We start from the raw sequence: 20677 nt of genomic DNA, 5'->3' as shown, positions 1-20677 counted from the left end.
AGTAATTTAGAGAAACCACGGGATACCTGAACCAGGATGTCTGGAGTATAAGGCGACTCTAGAGATTTGTTTCACAGTAACGAGGATGAACTAGTGCTCTTAGCTCTTCCGGTATGTTTTAGATCCCATGTTTACAGACACTTTCTGGCTTCTAGTATCGTGTACTTCCAAGTGTACGCGTTTACGCCATTAATTATGATTCGCGTGTTGTTACATTAGCCAGTCACTACTACTCTTACTAAATAAACATAATAATAACAGCACTCAATACATTGGTGCTACGTTATTTCAATTTTTCAGTCATACAGACGATTAAACTAGAAACCGTAGTTTCAGAAACGTAATTCAAATGTAACTTAACTACAAACCTAATTTTCTGATTTGAAAAAAGGTGTCAGTCACCAAGATGGCGGATGCTACACTGCTTTGTGCCTCAAGAAAATAAATAAGCGTTTGTGCCACGATTATAAATGCGAAAATCGGAAGAACAACAAGCAGAGAGAAAGTAAGTACATCTAAGCAGTAATTTATCGTAAATACTCAATTTGAGAAGTATAGTAGCTAAACAAAATTGTTATTTTGCACAAGCCAGCTACAGCATCCCAACTGCAGACGATGCTTTTAACGATGTACGAACTGAAGTCTGAATTACGCCCACTGAAGATGGATGAAAGCCCGAAACCCGTATCGGCGTGAATGTAAATACATAAAGAAGTGGCGGGTTGCCGGATTGCTTAAAATAATATAATCCACATTCACGAAGCTCAACAACCAATAAAATTGATAAATAATTGTGAACAGATCTTGTACTCCTTTTTCAGAGAATGAGGGAAGTACTAACAAATTCCTGTTTAGATCTATATGTCTACGTGGTTCGCTCTTTCATTTTATAAATTTTATACAAACAGCAAAGAATATGAAACTTCCTGGCAGATTAAAACTGTGTGCCCGACCGAGACTCGAACTCGGGACCTTTGCCTTTCGCGGGCAAGTCTCTACCAACTGAGCTACCGAAGCACGACTCACGCCCGGTACTCACAGCTTTACTTCTGCCAGTACCTCGTCTCCTACCTTCCAAACTTTACAGATGCACTCCCCGCACCAAATGCCTATCCGCTTCAGATCTTCCTGCATTTCGCTGCAGTTTTCTAATGTTGCAACTACTCTGCATACTACAGCATCATCCTCGAAAAGCCGCATGGAACTTCCGACACTATCTACTAGGTCATTTATATATATATTGTGAAAAGCAATGGTCCCATAACACACCACTGTGGCACGCCAGAGGTTACTTTAACGTCTGTAGACCGTACATTCTCGTGACCACCGCAGCCGGCTGTCACGCGCAGTGGGCACATTCCTGCCAAGTCATTCTGCAGTTTCGCAGAAGGAACATCCAGCTTGTAGCCCTGTTACACGACCTCGTTCAGACTCAGAGATGTGTCTATAATGGGTCTTTGTCACCCTAAGGACGTTCTTGACCACCATCAACTCACCACGTCCAATCTCACATGTAAATGACGCTCACGACCGTTGCAACTTGTATTTAAAGTAGAACTGCTTTGCATCCTCACAGTAATGCTACTAGCGCCAGCCTTATGCGACTGCCGCGTAATCTGAACAGACATTATATTTCAGATGCAGTAACACGCTTACCAACTTTCGTTATGTCGCACAACTCCTTGGTGCTGCGATTGTTTTACGGCAGTGTGTATACAAAAACCTTCATTGTGAATCAGTCTGTCTATCAGTGACCATTGTATCAAAATCCCTATAGTAGTTCCTGAGATTATCTTGAACATACGGACAGAAACCATGGTGGGGAACTGTGTATGCACTAGCAACCCGCCGTGGCTTAGATTGGTAGCACTAAGTATCTATGGCGTCTGGCTTAGTGGTAATAAATTATATAGACAAATCTACCTAGTGAAGCAGTCTATTACTGAAACTTGTGTGAAAATCCTTACAGTACTTCGTGAGATTAGCCTTCACGTCTAGACAGAAAAACGCAGTCGAACCAATTTGCAAGAAGTATTTATAAACCATTTACACAAACCTTCCTCGTGAATTAGGCTATTTCTTAACGAAAGTCGACTCAAAATCCTTACAGACTCAAGAAGGTGGTGGGGGACTTTAATTATAATATTTATAGATATGCATATATTCCGGCGAAGCTTCGCTGCTCTTTAGAGTTACGGCAGCTGTTTACTGCTTTACCTGCCAAATTCCGCCTCCTATGTAACTGACCAGCTCGTAGCTACTATTACTGCCACGAGATGTCACTCCAAACGGCAATTAAATGTGGAACAGATAGCAATACATGTATTACACGCCCATCGGTACTATAATTATGAAAACCAGACACAAGAGTTCCCCGATAATCACTTTATCTATTAATGAAAATTGCATCAAAATCTCTGTAAGGAGGGGTCCTAATTTTCCCCACCTTAGTGCGTTAGGATCTGCATTAGTCCTGAAATTTTACGGAGAAGGCTACAAATTGTTATGTATATATATATATATATATATATATATATATATATATATATATATTCCTGAATTTATGCTCCACATGAAGGCAAGTTAATATTAAATTGCGGTAACACACTAAAGCCAGTGTTTGACCAAAAACGTTAACACTGCAAGAACAGAAACAGAAAATAAAAATGTTTGTAATTTCGTCCCCCCACAAAAATTATCTGAAGTACAATTAATCTGAATGTATTTTTCCTTTCTAACATTGATCCCTGGAATGTCATGAATGAACAATCTTGTCATGTTTTTTTTCAGCCTTCCAAAGACGTGTACCACATGAATTTCCATGTCTGTGTGGATAAACAGCATGTTTCGTGATAACAAATTAAGCATTTCGTGCAACGTGTCCATTTCTCTCGCCTAGCGTTTTCCCATATAAAAGAGTAAAGTAACCTTTATAGATAGGAAATAAAGTCAGTGTTTAATAAACAGGCAAAAATAGGTGTTGTACGTGGGACGAAATTATGAACATCCCCAGATTTATTACATTGGCCGCTACATAACGTTGGCCAAACCCTTGACTATAACGATTACACACTAGAAACTAAAACACACGACTGAAATACAGCCGAACATTTGAACACAATTCAGGACTCAACACTAGAAACTGTAGGCTGCTAATTTGACTGCTACACTAACTCCACTCAGCATAAAAAATGAATTCCTTTGTACGCGAAAGCTACACGTGCTCCACACAACAAAATCTCTCAGCAGTGCAATGGGCAGAGGTCACGCGTGTACGCGAAGCTAAAAATTTGTTACCAACTGTGGAAACCGAAAATTCCTAGGGGGAGGAAATTAGAAGCGGTGACGTTATTAGGGCCCCTTACCGTAAAAGTTCCTGAGATTAGCCTTCACATTTAGACAGCAAATGCGTTGGGGAAGTATAGATAGAAGAAGATATATAGACAGATAAAGGTGTTTCCAAGAATGATTGCCTATCGAAGTCGCTGGGACCAAACGAAACATATCGAACGTGCGATGGTAAATCGATCATGCGACTCTGGCGGGCGTTGTGAGTATGTTTACGTTGGTCACTACAGCAACGACAAAAGAAGAGCGTTACAAAAATTCCTTTAATTGCAAAGGCGACGACTTACCTTACTCGACGTCGGTGTTCTAATATGGTTCAAATGGCTCTGAGCACTATGGGACTGAACATCTGAGGTCATCAGTCCCCTAGAACTTAGAGCTTTTAAACCTAACTAACCTAAGGACATCACACACACCCATGCCCGAGGCAGGATTCGAACCTGCGACCGTAGCGGTCGCGCGGTTCCAGACTGAAGCGCCTAGAACCGCTCGGCCACACCGGCCGGCTGTTGTCATGTGAAAGTCCATTATGGTGATCTGGATGGATAATTTGGAAGAGTCGGACCATGTATTCTTCTTGATACTCGTTCGTTTTCCGCACTGTCCGCAATGAAATTGTAACGGCATTTCAGCATCGAAACTGTTCTTACGGAGTTTTACACACTTTGCACCACCACAGTCTACACAGTCCCTTCTTTGGGTCAACAGAAGCGTCCGATCTTACCCGTCGGCTTTGACCCGTGACGTAAGCGTGTTGTGGTGTGTGACGTCATTACGGCGCGGAGTTTGATTTGCGATTGTGGCGTGTTTGTAGATGTCTTGTTTTTGTTTGTCGTGCTCTCTGGTGGTGTGTTCATGGTTTTCGTTTGTTTCGTTTGTTTCGTGTGGTGGGGTCAGTTTTCTGTTGCTCAGGTGTTGGATTTGAAGCGGAATTTCTATTAGTGAGTTAATGGTTAATTTAATGCTCATTGCTGTACGTCGGGTGAGTTTGTTATTGAGTGTATTTGGTTGTGGTTTTTTGTTCAGGAATGGATATGAAAGACCGCCTTAACAGTGTTCGGTTGAGGACGATGATGGGGGAGACAGCTTTAGAGCTGATTAAATTTCTTCAGCTATTTGGCTTAATTGCCGAGGTCGTGAAGTGCGGTGTGTGCGGTGAACCTATGAAATTGGTTAAAGTTCCGGACTCTCGGACCAGGGACGGATACATGTGGTGTTGCCGGAAAGATGGCGTATGGCGTTCTGTAAGGCGTGGTACCTGGTTCGAGAAGTCTAGATTGGCCATGCGTGAGATTGTGCTTATTACGTATTATTTTTGTTATAGTTGCGGGCAGAGTTTTTGCGCGTTTGAGACTGGTGTGAGTGAGAGGACTGTTTTAGACTGGTATTCCTTTTGTCGTGAGGTGTGTTCCGAATTTATTAAGTACAGGGGTAAGTTGGGTGGGCATGGGGTGCTTGTGGAGGTGGATGAGTCGCAGTTTGGTAAAAGGAAGTATGGGAGGGGGAAGTCTGTGGCTGGTCTTTGGGTGTGGGGGGCTGTTGTTCAGGGGGGTGGGGGTACTGAATGTGTTTTTAGGGTTGTGGAGGGGGGGAGGTCGAAGCCTGAATTAGTGGGGTTAATTGAGGAGTATGTAGAGCCGGGGTCCACAGTAGTTTCAGATGCGTTTTCTTCATATAGGGGGTTGGGTGAGAGGGGATTTAATCATTTAGTAGTGAACCACAGTCTAGAGTTTAAGAATTATGATACTGGGGCTTGCACTAACACAATTGAGGGGATGTGGGGAGCGGTTAAGTCAGTTCTTGGGAGGGGGAAGAGGCGCTCTTCCAACCTTCAGTCTCATTTAGATGAGTACTGTTGGCGGAAGAGTGTCCCAGAGGGCTATTGCATTCTTCGGGTTTTTTTAAGGGCTGTGGGTAAAATGTATAGACCGAAAGTGGTTAGTTAGGGTGGGCTGGGTAGGTGGGTGGGTGGTTTATTTTGTTGTGTAGTGTTTGTGTGTTGTATTTTGGAGTTGTGGGGGAGGGGGTTGACGTTTAGGTGGGTTGGGTTTTTATTTTAGTTCAGTATTTTTTCGTTGGTGTATGTGTGTGTGTTTTTGTATGTGTGTGTGTGTGTGTGCGTGCGTGCGTGTGTGCATTTGTGTGTGATTGTGGTGGCCAATCTAGTTTGTGGAGCTGGAACTTTTTTGAGGTAAGTTCCGTTTTTTTTTTTGGTTATTTATGTATGTTTTGTGTATTGGGTATAGGTTGGAAACATCCGATCTCACGCGTCGGCTTTGACCCGTGACGTAAGGGACCTACACATTGATCTGTAGCGTAGCCCTGAATACGAGGTTAGGTTGGGAGTTTTTTTTTGGAATGCTGCCGCGGCAGCGGCCGCCTATGATTCGAAAATATTGATTTGACACTAATGAAGCCTGTGGGGGGATGGGGGGGCACTGCAGACTCCCCCCACCGCATAACGACACATGATGATCAAATTTTGAAAAAAAATGAAAAATTTTTTCCGTACCTGCTAAACTGCATAAGTGCCGATGTATGTAGGTGTAAGGGAAGCTTTCGTTTCTTAGTTTTCTATTGGGGGATGTGATCGGTAGGTTCTGTTGAGCTATATAGGTTAAGGGAAGTGTCCGATTATGGATAGGAATGTGTTTTTTGGTATTTGGTCAGTTTTGTGATGTTGATTTATTTCGTTGTTTTGCGTGGTTTTGAATGGCGGTCGGTGGCTACATTTCTGTATATTTAGTTTCTCCGCACCCAAAAACCCCTAATTTCCCACGCTTGTCCCGTTACAGTCATTAGGCTTTTTGTGAAACTTGTGTATTTCAGTGTTTACAATACGTATGCGATGTTTTTATATCCGCCATATTGGAATTGTTTATAGTCGTTTCCGCGGTATTTGTGACGTCATGGGTCAAAGCCGACGGGTAAGATCGGACGCTTCTGTATTTCCCCTTCTTTCCTTGTCTGGTAGTACTCCATATTTGCTACAAAAAGTTGAACAATTTTCTACGCTCCATAGACATGGAATTAGATTCTTCCATGTGAGAGAATCCGCCGAAGAAACGTGAAGAACGCCAGACATCCCACTCAGTAACGACATAAATCGTCTGGGTTTCCCTAGCAACTCACAAATAATTCGTGGAGGTATGTAATTTAGAGCAAGTAAGGGAACGACGAAAAACAGATAAAAATGACGATCACAAATAATTGATCACAACGTCCGCCACCGGGGTCGCATGATCGATTTACGATCGCACGTTCGATATGTTTCGTTTGGACCCAGCGACTTCGATAGGCAATTATTCTTGGAAATTACCCAGATAAAAGACAGAATGTGAGATACTTCTAAGAGCAAAAAATGATACTAAATAACGAGAAAAGTACAGAAACAAAACACAAAAAAATTCTGTTGTCGATCTATTGTATAAAATAGATAAAAGTGCAGATAAAAGCGTATAAGAGGCAACTATTATTTTGCCGAGTCAACGTCAGCAGCTTCTGGAGATGGTAGACACGGTGCTGGTGGCAGCGACAGCCACTGCGCATGCAAACTGCGCAGGGCTGGGTCCAAGGGCAGCCGGAAGGTCCGGGCCTGCAGACGAGCCAGCGAATCCAGCGCGTCCCTCGCTCGCGTGCGGGCCACGTACGCCCACGGCTCGTACAACGTCTGCACCAGCGCCCTGCAGCGGACGACCCGCCGTAGCCACGCCGCTAGGCGCCGCATGTTGAGCGCCGCGCACACGAAAGCTCGGAAGACCGAGTCCGCGTCGCGGCCACACGTCTTCCTTGTCGCCTCTAGCTCCTCGACGACCGCCAGCAACCTCTCCTTGCCCGACGGCGCTTCGGACCCGATGCAAAGCCCGTAGCTGCGCGAAAGACTCCTCCTGGGGTAGGCACTGAAGTGGTGTCCACTGCTGGCTCGGTAGTAGGCTAGCAAAAGGTCCCAGGCGTGCCCTTCGTTCACCATGTCACAAGATCCCAGCTGCCGCAAGAAGAAGCGGCAGAACCCGCGCCTCTTAGCTTTAAAACCGTGCTCGAGCAGGTCCCGCAGATTGTCGGCTAGGTCCTTGCGCACCAGACGCCGAATACACGACCAGTCTTCATCTCCGTCGCTAGCTGACAGAGTCTCTAAGATGTTCCATACCGCCACTTCCATCCGCGCTCTCGCGTCACCCCAGTGACAAATAATTTTCATTTCCTTCAAGTAATTTACTCTAAATTTCCGACGTCCGTATTTCGCTCTGACGTAGTTCAACAGTCGCTTTGCAATACTTTCACCGGCAGCCAGATTCGTCTGTGAACCGCAGCAGGTTTCGGCGCACCTTACCGCATCGTGCTTTGACAAACCGCCAGACCTTGAAATCTGCTTCTGACCACCTGGACGGACGACCAGGCATTCTTCCGAGATCGATGTTCGACTTCTGTGGCACCTGGTCGCATTTCCCAAGGTGTCCTCATCACAACAACGGCGTAAAATCTGCGAGGTATTCTTCTTGTTTATTCCACTGAAGGCGAAATCCTCCAGTTCTTGCAGGAAACACTGTTGTTTCTCTCCAGGTTCGGCGTTAGCGGCCTGGCAAATTCGGAACTGGACTTGGGCGAAGTAAAAACTCAACGACGTAAGCGCATATCTGAGGTATTCTACTTCTTGCTCGAGTTCGTGTATCCTTGTCGTAGGGTTCAGGTTGAGGTTCTCTTCATCAGCACAAGAACGGCATATATTCTGAGAACAATGACACATCTTCGAAGAAGTAAATTTTTAGTTAATTTATCACTGCATCCACCAACATACTGCAACAATTTCTGTGTCAAATAACGTTTGTAAATAGTCTTGAAAATAACTGTGTTTCACACGGACAGTGCACGAATCATTATCTTATTTCAGCATGATCTGTCATATATACGCAAGGAAAATCGGCGAATTGTTTACAAGACTTAGTTTTAAAAACAAATCCCACACGAAAGCGAAGTATATTTAAGTGCCTGCACAGCGAATCAACCTGTTCCATGTATACGTTTCAACTTAAAAAACGCTTTGCAATGAAGGTTTCGCCTCAATAACTGTCAGGTGTTCATCGATAATCTCTGCCAAGTGAGTTAAATTTCAGTGGCTGTTGCAAGGAAGTTAAACAAAACACTGAAATTGAGCGACATCTTTTTCACAGAAATGAAAGTTCACCCATTCAAGATTAATTGCCTGCTGTTCTCCAATAAAATATCTTCAAAGTAAATTCTGTACGAATAAATATCAAAACTAACTGGGAGAGAAAAATATTTTCGGCGGCCGGAGCTACAGTACACATTATAGCCGGTGTGGAGTTTCTGTGCCTCCTGTTATCTCTGAAACAGTTTACAGTCATTGACATGTTGACATACAAATGAAGTGATGCATATCTGTACATTTACAGCAAATATTTGAAAAAGGGTGAGATATTACAAACGGTTTTGGCCGATGAACGTATTAATATATGCAGATAGCTTCTCATTCAACAATTTCGTTCCGCAGATTATCTTGTTGTCAGAGAGGATTGTTACAGGAGATTCCAACTTCTGACATTGTTTTGGGATACAGAAGTAAGGGTGCGCGCAAATGAAAATTTCGCTCATGGGAAGCCGTCAGTTATTATTGATTTACACGCACACTTTGGTCAATGGTAGTGATTACATCGTTGATTTACATAACGGACTATGTTACTCCGTTACAGCTGCAATGTTAACTTTCATCAAAGGTGTGGCGACTTTACAGCATTTTATCAGAGATTATCAGATGATTCGATAGTTCAGGATGCCTCTTACTTTCGTGGTAAGTGAACGTTCTTTGTGCTGGTGTTTCAAATTACGACCCAAATGAGAAAAGGTTAGAATTCTGGTATAAATCCGGCATGCATATTGAAATTACGCAATTATCTTATCTTAATTGTGTGATTTGGAAATCTAGAAACCGAAGAATAATTTGTACTAAAAGGTACACTAGCTTAGTTCTGAAAGCGAACATAATTACAATTATTTGTGACCGTCATTTTATCTGTTTTCCGTCGTTTCTTTAATTACTCTAAGTTACATACCTCCGGGAATTAATGGCAAAAAGGGAATTGTTCCCGTAGCGTACACATCACATGGACTTTCACATGACGACAACACCGACGACGAGTAAGGTAAGTCATTTCCTTTGTAATTACAAGTATTTTTGTAACGGTCTTCTTTTGTCATTGTTGTAGTGACCACCGTAAACATAACGTCCGCCACCAGAGACCCGTGATCGATTTAGAATCGCACGTTCGATATGTATCGTTTGGACCCCGCGACTTCGATAGGCAATCATTCTTGTAAACTACCGAGGTCACTATACGAGTACGCTGTAACATCTTACCAATAGCACAGCGTTGCTATGTATACAGAAAATGTGGACCAGCAAGGTATTATATCTGTCCCACGGAACGTCATCTGTAGCTGAAATATCTATGAAAATCCAACGTTTGTTTCTTATGTACTACATACATCATTTCGAAGAATGATGTAACAAAATATACCACCAAGGAAACCAGGGATACTATTTGCCATTATATTTAAATACATCCCTTCTCTTCTCAAACAAAAACTTGCGCTGATTTTAGGAAAACAAAATAAACATGTTTCTGTTAACTTTTATGGTACCTATTTATCTGGTTATTGGCTGGCGGCTCTAGGAAGAAAATTAAGCGACTGAGGAGAACAAAATAATTATCATTTCCTCATTAGGTGTTACAAAATATCGCTTTCAGAAAAAACTATAAACCTATTAATGTTGCAGTTTACTATGTAATCACATATTATTTGTATTACAGACTAAACCAGTTTGGTTTTTACAGCATTACTACGCATCATCAACCAATATTGGTTTGTAAACATTGCTTAAGAGTGAGAGTTGCCTTTAAGTCAACAGAGACGTGCATGCTGTAGCAGATAATAATGCAGTTGCGGTAAAAACGGTATATAGAAGTCGTTTAGGGAAGAGCAGAAAATGCGGCAGTAAATGGGAAAGGAAAACGGAATCTAGTTCTAATGTTGTGACTATATTTACGTTGATTTTCTTAAAACAAATACCGTTCTGCAGAGCCAAATTACGGGCTTTACTGATCCTATAAATAGAAAAATACGCGGCAGAATGGTTACTTTCTGAGAGTATTTGTGCAACTTATCTTGAACTTTCATCTTGCTCGTGACGCGGGATTTTTTTTGTTTAATTTTAAACTGGTGTGCGAAAATTAATGAAGAAGGTATCTTTCGCATGTTGAGTAACTACCACGAAACACAACTCGATGAAACTTGGACCATTCATAGAAAAAACTGCTACAATACAAAAGCTAAATGAAAGAGACACTCAATGAGGCGAACAGAAAAGACACTTTTATTCAAAGACCATAAGTACACCGAATCCACTGCGATTCCTGGTGGTCCCCTGGACCTTACAAAAGGCGTGACAAGTTTCTTAATAGGGTGTGTGATCACCAGGGACGGTAGTGTATGCTCTGCAATGTACTCCCATGCTGGCCACAATGTTGGTAAGGAGCATTTGCGGTAGGGAGTTCCATTCCTGCTGGTGCGCGTTGGTCCATGTGGACGTGCTGCAGTGCGTCGGTTGAACGGGCAGGCCAATCCATTCATCGAATATCCTCTCATTCCAAGATCTCGCTCACGCATTACCATCCATAAAATAACCAGAGAAATCAGAAAAGAACCCGCGTTCTGACGGTTCCGCACAAACTTAGTTATGAATACAGGTAATAGTAATAACAATTTCGTGTGGTTCAATGGCCTAGTGTAGGTCTTTGTATTGGATGCCACTTCGGTGACTTGCGTGTCCCTAAACCACCCCAATTATCCAACTGGGGGAAGAAAGCCTACAGTTTAACGAGCAAACCGAACCATGTGTTGTTTCTGACGACTCCTCACATCGTTGAGAGGAGTAGGTTAGGTTAAAAAGAGACTGAAAAATCCATGACCCGCCCGAGATTCGATACCGCGACTCTCGGTTTCCATACATGCCATGTAAGTACATAGTTCACAGGTGTTGACGAGTGAGTTTGCGAGTGTCAAATTATGTGACATGCATGGCTGTATCTTTTGACTACAATGACTTTGAAACTTAAACTATTTACACTGTCATGGGACAGCAGACTTTAGTAGTTTCCATAGACTGCAGACTTTAATATTTTACATAAATTTCAACTTGATACCTCTGCCCGTTCCTGGGATAAAGAGGTTTAACCAACTGACAGAAATGCAGACGGACAAAAAATGCCAAAAAACAAAAATTTATGTGATATAATTACAAATTAACAATTTTCGGATCGTTTTCTTTACTTGTACTGTGAAGCTTTGCTTCTTACCAAATGTTATGATTGTGGTTCAAATGGGTCTAAGCACTATGGGACTTAACATCTGAGGTCATCAGTCCCCTAGACTTAGACCTACTTAAACCTAACTAATCTAAGGACATCACACACATCCAAGTCCGAGGCAGGATCCGAACCTGCGACCGTAGCAGCAGCGCGGTTCCTGACTGAAGCGCCTAGAACCGCTCGGCCACAACGGCCGGCGTGGTTCAAAGGGAGGTGCCCTACGCGTTTTGATGAGTGAGTTTGCTAGTATCAAAATATGTAATACGAATGGCCGTAGTTTTTGACTGCATAGATTTAGAAGTTTAAATGTTCCATCCCGGCAAGGAAGTGTAGAGTTAGTAGGTGATACAAATTTCATCTTCGAACTGCTGTTCTATCCTAATAAAGAGGGTCTTAACAGCCGGTCAGACAGACAGATGGAGAACAAAGTGATCCAATAAGGGTTCCGTTTTCACCGACTGAGGTACGGAACCCTGAAAATGAAGTCAGGATCGCATGTACCTCTGGAAATACGCACATGAGGAAGGAGTACTGTGTCACAATAACATTGACCGGTGAGTGAACAGTATTCAAAGATTTGTAGGTCAGTATACACGTGCAACATTCACGTCCTTCCACATCATAACACGTCGACCACGGAAATGATCCTGTTCGCCAATGTGGAGGTACTCTCATGTAAAGAGAGGGGAGAATACGTAATTCACCAGGAACAATAACGAACATGATAGTTTTCCTGGTGCAGATGTTATGGTGTGAGGACGTATAATGTTGCGTGGGTGTACTGACCTCCAAATCTGTGAACACGGTATACTCACCGTTCTATCTTATTGTGATACTGTAATCCTTCCTCACGTGCATCTTCTCAGGGGTGCGTTCGGCCCCAATTTGATTTTTATGGATGAAAGTGCGTGAGTGTATTGGGCTGCGCCGGTGGAGAAGCTGTTGGGACGAGAGGATATGCGGCGAATGAAATGACCTGTCGGTTCCTCCGACTTAAATACCATCGAGTACGCGTGTGATGCATTGGGGAGACGGGTTTCAGGACGTCCACGTTGGACGAACGACCATCCATCAGTTGTCAACCGCCCTTGTGGAGAACTGAAACGCCATATCACAAGAACTTCTTACCAACTCGTGGCGAGCATGGGAACAGGTTGTAGAGCATTCAGGGGCGTCCATTGTAATCATACACAATATTAAGAACCATTATCTAATATCCAGGTAATCTGCGTAATTGCTGTGCCTACAGCGAAATTATTGTCATTGTATAAAAATGCCATTTCTGTACATATGAGTGCGCATTTCTTTCCGTTACCATCTGTACTGTTCTGCCTGCACTGTACTATACTGTAGCAGCTTTTTATGTGTGGTCCAAGTTTCATCGGTTGTGTTGCTTGGTAGTTGACAAGTCATGCGAAAGTTACTTTCGTCCTTAAGTTCTGCGCACCAGTCTATGTTTATTGTTGCCACGGTAAAACTGATGCCAAATTGGGTGCTGTAGTAATTTTGTTTCTTGATGATGATTCGATAGAAACTAATAGCTTGTAGATGTTTATTTCATCAGCAGCTCCTTGTGGTACACGAGTACTACTTTCCTTAAAGATTTACGAGATGTGAGAAGCATCTGTACAAAATATGCTGATGGCCATTAAAAACGCAACAACGTGACCGATAGCTAATACCAAAATTTTGCTTATTGTGTGTGTATGTCCTGACTCAAATCACGTGACGTGACTGAACGCTTCTGCACGATCGAACGAGCAATAGGTGTGTCCTCTCGTGCACTAGCTACTCGAGACCGTCTTGAACACATTGCTTCTATATTACATGTAGTATGACTGTCATGGGATTCCGACCACCTCGAGCAGGAATACCACGTGCTGAATGTTTATTGCATGCCGTCTTATAGGTACTGTGGATTTAATCGCCAGTAGTGTATATGTGCCCAGTTGATTTAAAAATGCACGGGTGTTCGAACAGGGTCATTCCATGCCAAGTGGTCTAAACCTTCCCACCATCATGTCTCCAATTTTCTTCAAATTTTATCTGTAGCACTAGTCAAGTGCTAAATTAAGTTTCTCAAGATTTCAAGCCTCTAGCTGCAATACTTGCTGATCTACACCCCCTTGTCTGAAGGGTAGTAAGTTCGCATGCGCGCGACATCAGACAAAATGCCATTTTTGGGGTCTCATAAAATTGAAACCAATTCATAAGAATGGTTAGTAAGATGAGACCCTGTACAGTTTTTTGTGCTGATTCAAACGAAATTAATTATAAGATTACTGATGCAAAATCCGGTCAAACAAGTCGACTCAAAGTGTACCCCTAATTCTGTCGTGACTTAATGCGACAAATTTTGACCAATATTCAGACTGCAATAATTTCCTTGCAGATAAAGATATGGACTTGAACTTTTTACCAAGTCTTATCTTTGTGCTGGACATAATACAGCTGGATTTCCAACTACCCAGGCTTTATAGTCGCCTTGCAAAATCTCTTCAAATTTGGCAGTGTCAGCGCAAATGGCTTTATTTACCAAAGTTCAAAGCCCATTACTACAAAATAGTCAGCCTGGATTTAATTGTGAATAGTATCATCTGAAAGAGAAACTCTTGCTCTACGAGATGGATATATTTTTCTTTTGCAACGCTTCCATTAAGTGCTTATTTACTCAGGTCAAAGTATCTTATATTTTGTGTGCGCAGTGCCCTGCGTTGGTCCATGATGGCTGAGCCATTACTGGTTATCACAATAAAACCAGCATCCCCATCGCCATAGGGGCCACGCCCGATAGCCATGCAGTAACAGCCACGGGTGGGTATCTTTACTGCAGGTTCCCAAGCCTGATTACAGGGTGTCTTTACCACAGGATCCCAAGCCTGATTGTGGGTTTCTTTATGCAGGTTCCCAAGCCTGTCTTCCTCAGTTACTTCATCATTCTGGAAGCATCGTTGATTTGCAAGAGAATGCTTTCAGGAAAACTGTATTGCCGACCAGATGATGTCACTGATGGAGCTGGAATAACACCAATGATAAGTTGTTCTGGAATCCAGCAAGTATCACGTCTTAAGGGCCAATAAAATGAACTTGCAGGACCATGAGGATGCATAAAGCTTATGAAAGCATCTTTCTGTTCGACTGAGATTTCAACGATGTTTCCAATCCACCATTTCTTTTCATAAATGCAAGCAACATACTGCCCAGGCTGAAGATCCATGACTTGAACTACTACTTCAGCAGCACTAATTTTGGCCAAAAAAGATGTCGCATCATTAGAAACTCTACTGACCTTAATTGTCGTCATATCAATGGGCAAAAAATGGTGGTTTTCTCTTGTGCCAGCTAGAGTGTGCCCTTGCAGGAATCTTTCTTCTTGAGAAGCTTTTTCTTCTTCAACTTCCTCTTTGCTGATGAAAAAGAATTTGATTCCATTGATATTATCATTGCAGAAGTTGAAAAGATCTTTGGGTGTTAGAATCTGGTTTTCATATGGACGTTGCAAACTTGCTCTTGCTGCCAACCGTTTTGTTGTGCCTCCAATGCCATCACAAGGCGACTTTCCATGGCTTGTTCCAAAGAAATTCCATTCTGCTGTTATTTCAAAATCTTCTTTGTGATAGCATAAGTTGAGAAAATTCTTGAAATTCTTATATTGTGCAGCTGAACCATCACTGAAGTAGTGGATGTGGCTTATTTTGGAAAATTGCATCTTCAGGTAATTGATTACTTTTCCAATGTAAACATGGACAGTAATCGTATCGTGTCGAAGGCAGTCACTAATAACACAAAGATTCACACATTGCACCTCTTCGTTTTCACAGTAGTAGACTACAAATGGATGAACTGTTGCTTGACTGTTTTCCCAGTGAAAGCCTTGCACTGCATCTTGAACAATAAATGAATAGTTTTCAGCAAAATCCATTAGTATTATGAATTCGCCTTCTTTCAAATCAGTTTTGAGAGCTTTCAGGTGCTGGCTTTGATGCTTGGCAATGTAGTGATGACAAGACAGGTTCCAAATTTTTGCTGCAATATCTTCAACATACTCTTCTGTTGAAAGCTGCTTTGTTTCTAAAGTATCCCTGTCGGTATGAATCCATTGTTTGTACTCAATCAGTTCTTCAGGGTCATTATCTTCAAAATATGTTGCAATAACTGCTTCTACACCTTCTGGACCAGGGCAGTTTTCACAACGATGAAGCATACAATCCTTGTTTTCCAAGCTGCAAACAGCTTTGCTAAGAATTTCCTTGTAGTCTTCATTGATTGATGCACCAGTGAGCATAAGCTTGACATTTTGGTGTATTGTACAGACACAAACTGAGTGCATTCCAGCAGAGCCAACTGTAACACACCATTTTGGTCTAAGCTCGCAAAACTTTGAGAAGCCAATTTCTGGTCCATTTTGCTTCTGATAAGACACGTACATTTCCTTCAAATTGCAAAGCAACAACCGCTTTTGCTTGTACACCTTTGTTCCTGAAATTCTCACAGGCACACAGTCTTTCTTCCCTGGACAAAGTCTGCTGAATTCGTCATCTTGAAAAAAGTCATGTACTTTCTGAACAACTTCATCTGAAAGCTTCCTTCCTTGCCGATTTGCTGGAAAAGCTAGAACACCTTGCTCATTCTTCAGTTTTCTCGCTTGCTTTACCATTCTTTCTGATACATTAAATGCTGTTGTCGTATCTTTAATTGTCCAGCTTCTTGGAACCAAGGTCAATATTTGAACTTTTGTCCTACGATTTGACACTTTACATTTTTCTTTCAACTCTTCTATAAGATTATCAAGATCTGCACAATTATTGCATGGGCGACTTTTACTTGAACTTGGCTGTTCATCGTAATTGATTCCTACAGCAGCAGCAATTTGATTCCCAATTAAACTTTGTGCATCCAAGATCTTTCTTTTTGCATAGCTTTGCTTATCTCTTTTACTTAGTTGTCTTCTTTTCAATGGTGAAGCACCAATAAATGATAAACTTTTGTTGATGGCTGGTTCAGTTTCATCCGTTGTGAAATCTTGTTCAGATTGGGTTGATAGTGATGATGAATCTTCTAGCTTTTGGTTCAGTGCCGACATGCAGCGAGGGCAAAGCTTCTGACCAGGTTTTATATCAATCACTTCTTTTTTCTTTAACAGGCAAAGTTTGGCAGCTGTTTCATTATCAAGCAGTCTAAGTCCAGCTTTTACATTGTGATTCCTCTTCTTGAATGGACTGCAACATTTCTTTTGCATCGCTTGATATTCATGTAGGAAGAGGGCTTCATGGTGGAAGCAAATGATGGAATTTTCGTCAAGTTTGGCTTCTGAACGCGAAACAAGCAATTTCTGGTCACATTCTGTGAAATCACTAAACGCTTTGAATCCAGTCTTCTTAGCATAGAAGATAACATGGCACTTCGATGCAGCAGCATCTTTTCCAATTGAACAGGGGGCCAACGATTCTTCTTCTTCATTAACTTCTGACATCTCTCACTGGCCAATCACTGAATAAAACACGAATGAAATATCCAATTATATCAGTAATTCTAAGCGACTATTAAGATTCAAATTCCTAGAAATGAAGAAAAATTAGTGCATCGCGCATACAAAATATAACAACTTTGATGTGAGTTAATGAGTACTTAATGGTCGCGTTGCAAAAAAAACAAATGTCAGTCTTGTAGAGCAAGAGTTTCTCTTTTAGGTGATACTATTCACAAGCAGATTCAGGCCAACTATTTTTTAGTAATTGGCTTGAAACTTTGGTAAATTTTACCGTTTGTGCTGACACTGCCTAATTTGAAGAGATACTGCAGGGCGACCATATGGCCTGGATCATTGCAAATCCGGCTGCATTATGTCTAGCACAAGCATGAAGCTTGGCCAAAAGTTCAAGTCCATATCTTCAACTGCAAGGAAATCATTGCAGTCTTAATATTGGTCAAAATTTGTCGCGTTGTGTCACGACAAATTTTGAAGTATACTTTGAGTCGAGTTATTTGACCGGGGTTTGCATGAGTAATGTTATACATAATTTCGTTGGAATCAGCAAAAAAAACTGTACAGGGTCGCATCTTACTAACCATTCTTATGAATTAGTTTCGATTTTATTAGACTCCAAATATGACATTTTTTTTATGTTGCATGCACACGGACTAAGTACACTTCAGACAAGGGGGTCTAGATCAGCAGCTATTGCAGCTAGAGGCCTGAAATCTTGGGAAACTTACTTCAACACTTGACTAAAGCTACAGTTAAAATTTGACGAAAATTGGAGACCATGATGGTGGGAACTTTTTTCAGTTTTAGACCACTTGGTGTGGAATGACCCAACAAAAAGTCCACATTGCCAAAGCTATATGCCCATTGAATGTCTCTTTGGGTACCAAAGAACTGGGCCATGTAGGTATGGTACGAATACAATGAAACAGGGGAAACAGTAATATGGCACAATAAAAAATAAGTCTCTTCCACAAACTTCACAATCATTTGGACAGTGCTGATGCATATGTCAGTGTAGATGTAGGTGTGCAGAGAAAGTGTGCTGGTGGTTCGGAGCTCACCCTATGGGCGGCGGCACTGGGAGCTCCTTGTTGAAGCCGGCCTTGGACAGAAGCCAGTAGGTGTGCATCTTGCCCTTGCCCTTGATGTCGGTCTCGCCACGGTACTCCAGCTGGTAGCCGCCGACCTTGTCCAGCTGCTCCTTGGTCGCTTGCGAGAGGTGGATGCGCCACGCCGAACCTGCAGACAAGTGTGGAGACTTGCTGATCTACAGTAATAATAGTGAACACAAAACAATTAAGTGCAATGTAATTGTACATGAAACCGCATGCAAGACTCCGGTGCTACTGATTCTAGAGCACCAACCGCGCCAGCGTTTTGAGTTGTTCTACGTTTAAGCTTTTCACCTGAATGATCTGCGTCTGCAGAACAACAGTATGGGATTCGTCCACTCTGATGCAAACATTTTGTTCCATAGCCCAAACTTAGTTCACTGGATGAAATATTCGTCAGCCACCCAAAGGAAAGAGCACACTAGTCGGTTTGGAGCCCTGTAGATAATGTAGAAGAGGTAGCTATGAGGTGCGCATGTGACCCTCCACTGCCAGGGTAAGTAATGACCCTGAAGTTGCGTGTATGTGCCATTTGGTCGTGTCTATGACCACGACGTCCATGAAGTTGTTCTTTTGATTGGTGTTTCAACACATGCCTGTAAGGCAAGGTATAACAGTCGCAGTTATGTAATATAACGAAAGAACAGTGGTCGTAAGAAAAGCCTAACCAGTGGGGACTGGAGACGAGTGTCATGCCTCGTCAATGGTAGTCGCGGACACGGGCTTTCCATTGTGTCTACAAGGCATGGGGTACCACTCGCAATTATGTACGCCAGCGTAAGAACAATGGTCATAAAAAATTCTAACTGAGGAGTACTTGAGATGAGTGTAACACCTTGCCAGTGGCAGCCACGAACACAGGCTCTCTATCACGTCTCATGTCTACAAGGCATGACGTACCACTCGCAGTTATGTAGCATAGCGTAAGAACAGTGGTCTAAAAAATTCTAACTGTCGCGGACTAGAGAGGAGTGTCTCACCTTGTCAATGACAGTCAACCAAACGGGCTCTTCAGCGTGTCTACAAGGCATGATGCACCACTCGGTTATATAACATAGCGCAAAAACAGTGGTCGGAAAAAGTTCTGACTGGCAGGGATTTGAGACAGGTGTCATGATTCGTAAATGGTAGTCACGGAAACGGGCTCTCCGATGTGTCTACAGGGCATGGTGCAGCCCTCGCAATTATGTAATAAGGCATAAGAACAATGGTCGTAAAAGAATGCTAACAAACGAGAACTGGAGGCAAATGTAATCCCTCGTCAACGACAGTCGCAAACACGAGCACTCCATCGTGTCTGTAGTGCATGGTGTGCCGCGCGGGATTAGCCGAGCGGTCTAATGGCGTACCACTCGCATTTATCTAAACAGCATAAGAACAGTGATCATAAAAGACTGAAACTGACCTGGGATGGAGACTGGTGTCACACCTCGTCGGTGGCAGTCTTGGACACGTTTTGTCCAAAGTGCCTACAAGGAATGATGTAGCACTCGCAATTATGTAATATGGCGTAAGAAGAGTGGTCGTGAAAAATTCTTACTGATAGTGACCAGAGACGGGCGTCATGTCTCCTCAATGGGAGCCACTGACAATGGCTCTCCAACGTGTGTAGAACGCACGACGTACCACTTGCAACTATGGATTGTGACATGAGGGCAGAGGTCTTAAAAATTCTAGCTGACGAGGACCTGAGACGAGTGTCATGCTTCGTCAGTGGCATTCATTGACACGGGCTCTTCGATGTGTCTACAAGGTATGGTGGACTCCTCGCAGTTATGCAGTAAGGAATAAAACAATGGTCGAAAATATTCCTAACAAAAGAGGACAGCAGACAAATGTGATGCCGGGCTGGCCGAGAGGTTCTAGGTGCTTCAGTCTGGAACCGCGCGACCGCTACGGTCGCAGGTTCGAATCCTGCCTCGGGCATGGATGTGTGTGATGTCCTTAGGTTAGTTAGGTTTAAGTGGTTCTAAGTTCTAGGGGACTGATGACCTCAGATGTTAAGTCCCATAGTGCTCAGAGCCATTTGAACCAGCCTTGTCAAAGACTGTTGCAAAAGCGGACTCTCCATTGTATCTACAAGCCGAGGTGTACCACTTGCAATTATGTAATACGACGTATGAAAAGTGTTCGTAAAAGATTATAACCAACAGGGTCTGGAGATCAGTTTCACGCCTCACCAATGGCAGCCACGGGCAAGGGTTCTCCAACATGTCTAAAGGCATGATGTACCAGTTCAAATGGTTCAAATGGCTCTGAGCACTATGGGACTCAACTGCTGAGGTCATAATTCCCCTAGAACTTAGAACTACTTAAACCTAACTAACCTAAGCACATCACACACA

General features: G+C 42.7%; 1 protein-coding gene across 1 annotated transcript in view; it reads right to left on the bottom strand.

The window, feature by feature from the left end:
* Window positions 1-20677, bottom strand: part of LOC124594396 (retinal guanylyl cyclase 2-like) — a gene marked incomplete at its 5' end in the record, with an annotated part of 448596 nt that overhangs the window by 15330 nt on the left and 412589 nt on the right. The window contains one exon of the mRNA XM_047132764.1: window positions 18282-18459. Coding sequence (XP_046988720.1) covers window positions 18282-18459 — 178 coding nt within the window. The remainder of the gene's footprint in view (window positions 1-18281; window positions 18460-20677) is intronic.

This window comes from Schistocerca americana, chromosome 2, assembly GCF_021461395.2.
Source record: "Schistocerca americana isolate TAMUIC-IGC-003095 chromosome 2, iqSchAmer2.1, whole genome shotgun sequence".
Taxonomy (NCBI): Eukaryota; Metazoa; Arthropoda; class Insecta; order Orthoptera; family Acrididae; genus Schistocerca; species Schistocerca americana.
Note: the sequence above shows the minus strand (reverse complement) of the source record. Positions and strands in the feature narration are given on the sequence as shown.